Here is a 6,721-nt window from a genome sequence, read left to right on the forward strand (position 1 = left end):
AGCCCCGAGCTCGGCAGTGGGGGGGACAGCGTGCGGCCCCTGCCGCGACCCCGCCCCCGGCAGGTTCTCAGCTTGCTGTCGGCCCCGTGCTAACCACCCGGCTCCAGCAGGTGGAGCCGCCCCGGGGAAGGAGGCCGGGCCTTTTGGAAATTGGCCCATTTCCTCCGGAGGTGGAGACGAGCCGGAAGGGGGTGGGGAGGTGGGCCTGTCCCAGCCAAGGCCTTCTCGCCCGAGCAGAGGGCGTCGCTCCTCAGGCCCCCGGGGAGAAGACGTCCTCTAATGAGACGCGTCCACTTGGGAGGGTGTCTTGACCGCTGTCCATTGAGAACCAAATCACTTCTGGTGCTACTCAGCCCTGTCCGACCACCCCAGTGGGGCCCCAGTCTTGCACACACTCTTGGGGGTCTCCAGTCAGGACTAGGGGGTCTGGGCCAGTAAAGGTTTGGGGTGGGGAGGGGAGGACCCTGTTTCCTGGAAAGGGAAGAATCTAACCTGTCTGCAGGTGTATGCAAATCATATGCAAATCCTCAAGGTGGCAGCTTCTGGTCAACTGAAGCCCCTGGGAACCTCAGGAGGGCGGACCCCTTCCCACTGAGCACCTGCTAGGCCCCTGTGGGGGCACACGTTCTGGCAGGGACCCTACTGGCCAGGGCTATGGACCCTAGAAGCTTCCGAGGGGCCTGCAGGTAGCATAAATGAGTCAAAAGAGTTTCTTAAATATCCACCAAAACGCAAACAGATCTGCACGTTGGTACCTTCTTTGGAGCCACGGGCCGGGGAAGGGGGGGCTCGGGGAATCCCTGACCTTGCCTTCTACCCACTGGTGGGTCCCCTGTCCCCCTGCCCCCCCTCCGTGTCCACATGGCCCAGGCGCTGTCATGGGATTGTCTCACGGCCTAGGAAATGGGCATGAGCATCATATGGTGGTTCTTCAAGAAACTGAAACCCAAGGGGGGCTCCCCCACAGGAGGGCATCAGCGCCCCCCTGTCTCCCGGGGCCCCGCACAGATGGTAAGGGTGACGGGCATGAGAAGGAGGCTGTATTTGTGTCCATACCGAAGGACCACCTTCTTCCTGCCCCGTTTGGCTCGGGGAACCTGCCCACACAGGGCACTTTCCAGCAGAGCCGTCCCCTGATGCCACGCATGCTTCAGGGAGCACCCGTGTCAGGTGCGGACATGAGCCTCTTCCGTGTTCTGACTCATTCTATGCTCACATCCATAGGTGGGGGATCGGCCCAGAGGGCTTGAGTGACTTGTGTCAAAGGCACAGCCAGTGGCCCCAAAGTCTGGGCTCTTAGCCACTGCGAATGTGCAGCTCCTGACCCGAGTCCTGACACCAGTCTGAAGCTATCACTCTTCTCAGTGCGGGCTTCAGACCTCAGGCCCTAGACGCCTGCCTCCCGGCGGCCTAAATTTGGCACTTGCTGCATGTGATAACCTTTGTAGAATTTCACTTTCTTAAGTGTGCCCTGGGCACCTCCTGGCTCGGGAGAAGTGAGGTGGGGAGGCTGCTGTGTGCAGCCAGGCAGGCTGTGCACTGCTCCAGCTCACCCTCTGCTAAGGGGCATCACGTTCATTCAGGTGCTTCTCCAGCATCGGCCCACCAGTAACTAGGGGAAGGGACATGAGGTGCCTTGTGGATGATTGGGGGCCTGGGGCTAGGGTGCTGTTGATCAGGGCTGGGAGAGGCCTGCTCATCGCCTCTTCTTGTGGGGCTGAGCGCCCCCCCCCCACTCACCCTGCTCTCTTCTCTCAGGAGTGGCTGAGCCGATTCGGCTACCTGCCCCCAGCTGACCCCACAACAGGCCAGCTGCAGACGCAGGAGGAGCTAGCCAAGGCCATCGCCGCCATGCAGCGGTTTGGGGGCCTGGAGACCACCGGCATCTTAGGTCAGTGCTGTAGAGGCGGCGGGAGGCGGCTGCTCCGGGAGCCTGGTTTCCCCCAACTCCACCTGCTCTGGGGCCCCCTGTGGGGGTGGGGGTGGGGATGGGCTGCCCCCCCACTGCTGTCCCCGGGGCAGGACCAAGGATTCCTGCCACGCGGGGCGCCGTTGGCATACCCGCCCCAGACATGTGTGTCTGCTGTGCCCACACATGGAGGCCAAGTGCCCGTCCACGGTCCCAGCTGAATCTCGTCCTGTGCAAGTGACAGATCTGTGCTGCCAAAGCCGCCGGCCTCCACGGGAACCGGAGATCTGGGGTGCTTATGTGAGCGCCCCACTTGGGATACGCTGGCAGCACACTCCAGCTTTGTGAAGGGCCTCTTGCGGGCTGACGCATCACAGATGCCGTCCCCGGGCCTCTGCAGAGGTGGACACCGGAGCTGGTCGGGCGTGTCCTGTGAACGGCCGGAGGGATTGGCGATTCTGGATAGATGGGGGCCGAGCGGTGCTGCCTGGCCGGGGCCCTCTCCGTGCCATAGTCCCTGCTTGCCCTGGACAGAGCCCTCTGCTGGTCTTGGACGTACCCCTGGCCCCTGGTGGTGAGGCCTGGTCCTCGCCACACCTGGTCCGGGGAGCAGGGGATGCAGCCTGTGCCTGGTGCCGCCTCTAGGGGACCTCACCCTGACCCTTCCCTGCAGACGAGGCCACCCTGGCGCTGATGAAGACTCCTCGGTGTTCCCTCCCCGACCTCCCGGCTGCAGCCCCCGCTCGGAGGAGGCGCCAGGCTCTGACTCCAACCACGTGGACCAAGAGGAGCCTGTCGTGGAGGTGGGCGGGCTTCGTGGACTGTTCTGGTCTCAGTCCCTGGGGGCTGCCCAAGCTAGCACCCACGGGCCAGGCCCAGCGTGACGGGGAGGTGGTTCTCAGCCCTGGAGCCCATCGGCGGCAGGGGAGGGGACCCCCCCCCACACCTCCCTGCGCCTGTGCTGGCGCTGTGGCCCCAGCCTCGCCCCCCTCCCCGCCACCACGTGGCCACCTCCCTGCCTGCCTGTCTCACCCAAGCACACCTCACCCCATCCAGGAGGCCTCATCTCAACCTTTGCCTTAACTGCACCTGCAAATCCCTGTATGCAGATAAGATCCTGGGCGGGTAGCCCTGGGGGCCGAGGCTGGACCACGCTGGAGCCCGGGGAGGGGACACTTGGCCGGGTGAGCAGACCCCAGGCTCTGACCCCGCCCGTCCTAGGGTCCGCACGTTCCCGCGGGACTCGCCCCTGGGCCGGGACACCGTGCGCGCGCTCATGCACTACGCCCTCAAAGTCTGGAGCGACATCACGCCCCTCAACTTCCATGAGGTGGCGGGCAGTGCCGCGGACATCCAGATCGACTTCTCCAAGGCTGACCACAACGACGCCTACCCCTTCGATGGCCCGGGCGGCACGGTGGCCCACGCCTTCTTCCCTGGTGACCAGCTGTCCGCGGGGGACGCCCACTTCGATGACGACGAGTCCTGGGCCTTCCGCTCCTCAGGTGCGTGGGGCTAAGGCCGAGTCCCAGGGGCCCCTCACACTCGGGGCCCCTCGGGTCCTTGCCAGTGACTGCACATCCCCTCCAGTGTGATGGAGACACCCGTCACCTCACACCCCTCCCTGTGGGTGCCCAGCCTGTGCGCCCGAGCTCATCTGTCCGGTCAGCCTGGCCACCTCTCCCCTGATGCCCTGGCTCCCCGTGTTCCCAGATGCCCACGATATGGACCTGTTTGCCGTGGCTGTCCACGAGTTTGGCCACGCCATTGGGCTGAGCCACGTGGCGGCCCCGAGCTCCATCATGCAGCCGTACTACCAGGGCCCAGTGGGCGACCCGCTGCACTACAGGCTCCCCTACGACGACAGGGTGCGCATCTGGCAGCTGTATGGTGAGTCCTCCCCAGAGCCAGGCCCAGGTCACCCCGGGGATGGGGCAGAAACGAGGGGGCCCCAGAACCCCACGGGAGGGGTCTGTCTGTTCATCTCCATGTGCCCAGCATCCAGACCTGCGTGGCACACCTGAGCTGCTCCATAACGGGGGCGGGTAAACAAATGGGTGGTGTGTTGCAGGGGTCGCAGGCCTTTGAACAAAGCCTCAGAGCCCAGGGCAAGATCCCCGTCCAGGCCCCCAGATAGTTTCAGGTTGTGACAGCTGGCACAGACGGTGCCTTCGGCCTGTGTGAAGCACGAATGTGTGTTAAGGCGTTCAGTCTTTACCACCCTGGAGGGCAGATCTGCTGTCCCCACTTAGAGATGGGAAGGCTGAGGCAGCATGGTCCCTGGCGGCCAACAGAGCCAGGACTGAACCCAGAGCTCGGGGACCTGCTGTGCTGGGGACACATCAGGGGCTTGCACAGAAGGAGGCCCCGCCCTGGGGCAGGCATGGACCTGGGGCGCACGTGGTGATGACATCCCTGTGGCTCCCATGTCACCGTGCCGACCCCAGGTGCCCCCTCACAACCCCAGGCTGCCCCCCATGACCCCCAGGCTACCCTCACATGACCCCAGGCTGCCCCCTGTGACCCCCAGGCTGCCCCCATGACCCCAATTAGCCCTCCCACAAGCCCAGGCTGCCCCCCGTGACCCCCAGTTGCCCCTCCATGACCCCAGGCTGCCTCCTGTGACCCCCAGGCTGCCCCCATGACCCCAATTAGCCCTCCCACAAGCCCAGGCTGCCCCCCGTGACCCCCAGTTGCCCCTCCATGACCCCAAGGACTCCCATGAGCCCAGGTTGCCCTCCATGACCCCAGGCTGCCCTCCATGACTCTCAGGTGCCCCTCCAAAACCCCAAGCTGCCTCCCAGGGGCCCCCATGAGCCCAGGCTGCACCCCATCACCCCTAGGTGCACCCCACGACCCCAGGCTGTCCTCCATGATCCCAGGCTGTCCCCCCACAGCACCAGCATACTTTCCACCTCCCCTAAACCCCCTCCTCCACTGTGAGCTCCCTGGTGTCTGCCGCCCTCTGGAACTGACTCTTTCCTACTAGAGTGAAATCTACCATGTTAACCCTTTTGATGAGTACAGGCTGGTGGCATTGACCACGCCTGCAGGGTTGTGTATCTGCCACTTCCGCGTGGCTCCAGAACACTCGTCCCCACCCCACTGGAGACCCCACTGCCATCAGCAGTCACCACCCGCCCCCCACCACCTGGCAGCCACTGACCTCCCCATCCACACCCACGGGTGCGCCCCTTGTGGACAGTTTGTGCAACTGGGACCGCACGCCGTGGGCCCTGTCGTGCCCAGCTGCTCTCGCCGAGCGCCCTGTCCGCGCCCTGGGTCAGCGCTTCCTTCCTCTTTATGGCCGAACAATTCCAGTTGTCCCCTCGTGTGGGTGGGTGTGTGCGTTGATTCCGCCGCGGGCTGCTGTGCACATCCAGATGCCCTTAGGTTTGCACGCCTGCTCCTGGTTCTCTGGGGACTGTGCCCACGAGGAGGGCAGGGCAGGGGGCGACATTCAGCTCCTGGAGGTTAAGGAGGGGTCGCAGGGACCCCGTGTCCCCCCCGGACTGCAATTCTGGGGCTCCGGTGCACACGCAGGGCCCACGGCTCTGTGTTGGGGGTCCCAGGAAGGGCGGTGGCATCTGCCGGTGGCAGGGGGGCCTGCTGAGTTCAGCGCTGCCTCCTGTCCCCACAGGCGTACGGGAGTCCGTGTCCCCCGCGGCACAGCCGGACACCCCGGAACCCGAGGAGCCTCCCCTCCCACCAGAGCCCCCCAGCAACCGGTCCAGCACCCAGTAAGCCGCGGGCCCCTGCCCTGCACGCTGTGGCCAGCTCCACCCCCAGCCATGGCTCGGGGCCTGGCTCCGGGTCCTGCTGAGCGACGCAGGCCCTGGGGGCTAAGCCCTGAGAGATGGTCCCTTACACTCCTCTGGACAGCGGAAGGACACCCCCTCGCCCTTTGTCCCCCACTGGCACCCAGTGACCGAGAGCACCTGTCTGATGTCCGCTCGCTCCATGCCCTGGGTCACCCACTCTGCACAGCAACGCAGAAAGGCTCGGGCTTTGATGTGTGTTTATGACTTGATGTATAGTGGACCTTGGAGAAGGGCCTCGTTTTCGTTTAAGTTCTCTTCTCTTCTGGTACAACCGTGTGTCTCTGAGCCTGCGGGCAGTGATGGGGGGGGTCCTTCATCGGGGCTCCGTCTGGGGTTGGTGAAGCCCCGCCTCCCCAGAGTGGTTCAGGAGTGGGGGTTCCCCCCAGCTCCCCCAGTTCTCTGCCTCCAGTCCCCTTCTCCCCCANTTCTTCAAAGGTGGGCGGGCCCCCGCCCAGGTGCTCCGCCTGAGTCACTGCGGTGGGGCCCCCAGCCCGCCTCTGCACAGGAGGCCCGTCCTGTGGTTTGCTCCCAGCACAGAGCAAGGGGAGGCTCATTCATCTGTGCACACCACCAATGCGCATTTATTGAGCACCTACTGTGTCCTCCGCACTGTGTTAGGCACTGCAGGCACACAGTGGGCACAACAAACACCCCCGCCCTCGTTCCCACAGGGGGTACACGGTTGGCACCTACATGGGTCAGGAAGTTAGTTTCAGATAGAGCCTAGCGGGTGTGCTCCAGGCAGCGGGAGCTGCCAGTGCAAAGGCCCTGGGGCAAGAACAGAGAGGGTGGGTGAGTGGGGACAGAAGGGCAGGTCAACACCTGAGGGAAGGAGCTGGATTTATCCTCGGTGCCATGGACCCACGCACAGCTCCCGCGTCTGCCCAGGATGACAGGTCTGCTGGGAGAGGGTGTCATTGCACCTCCCACACGTGCTCCCTGGGCTGGGCTGGGGGCGGGGTGTGCTGGGTGGGGGCGGGGCAGGACCCGG

General features: G+C 64.8%; 1 protein-coding gene across 1 annotated transcript in view; it reads left to right on the forward strand.

The window, feature by feature from the left end:
- MMP17 (matrix metallopeptidase 17) overlaps window positions 1–5,653 on the forward strand; it is an 11,445-nt gene extending 5,792 nt beyond the window's left edge. Inside the window, exons 2-7 of the mRNA XM_077763604.1 lie at window positions 1,759–1,891; window positions 2,583–2,712; window positions 2,966–3,010; window positions 3,131–3,414; window positions 3,623–3,799; window positions 5,550–5,653. Of these exons, the coding sequence (XP_077619730.1) occupies window positions 1,852–1,891; window positions 2,583–2,712; window positions 2,966–3,010; window positions 3,131–3,414; window positions 3,623–3,799; window positions 5,550–5,653 (780 nt within the window). The 5' untranslated portion in view covers window positions 1,759–1,851. The remainder of the gene's footprint in view (window positions 1–1,758; window positions 1,892–2,582; window positions 2,713–2,965; window positions 3,011–3,130; window positions 3,415–3,622; window positions 3,800–5,549) is intronic.
- Window positions 5,654–6,721: the final 1,068 nt, after the last annotated feature.

Source organism: Crocuta crocuta, unplaced genomic scaffold (genome assembly GCF_008692635.1).
Source record: "Crocuta crocuta isolate KB4526 unplaced genomic scaffold, BGI_CrCroc_1.0 scaffold114, whole genome shotgun sequence".
In the NCBI taxonomy this organism is placed as follows: Eukaryota; Metazoa; Chordata; class Mammalia; order Carnivora; family Hyaenidae; genus Crocuta; species Crocuta crocuta.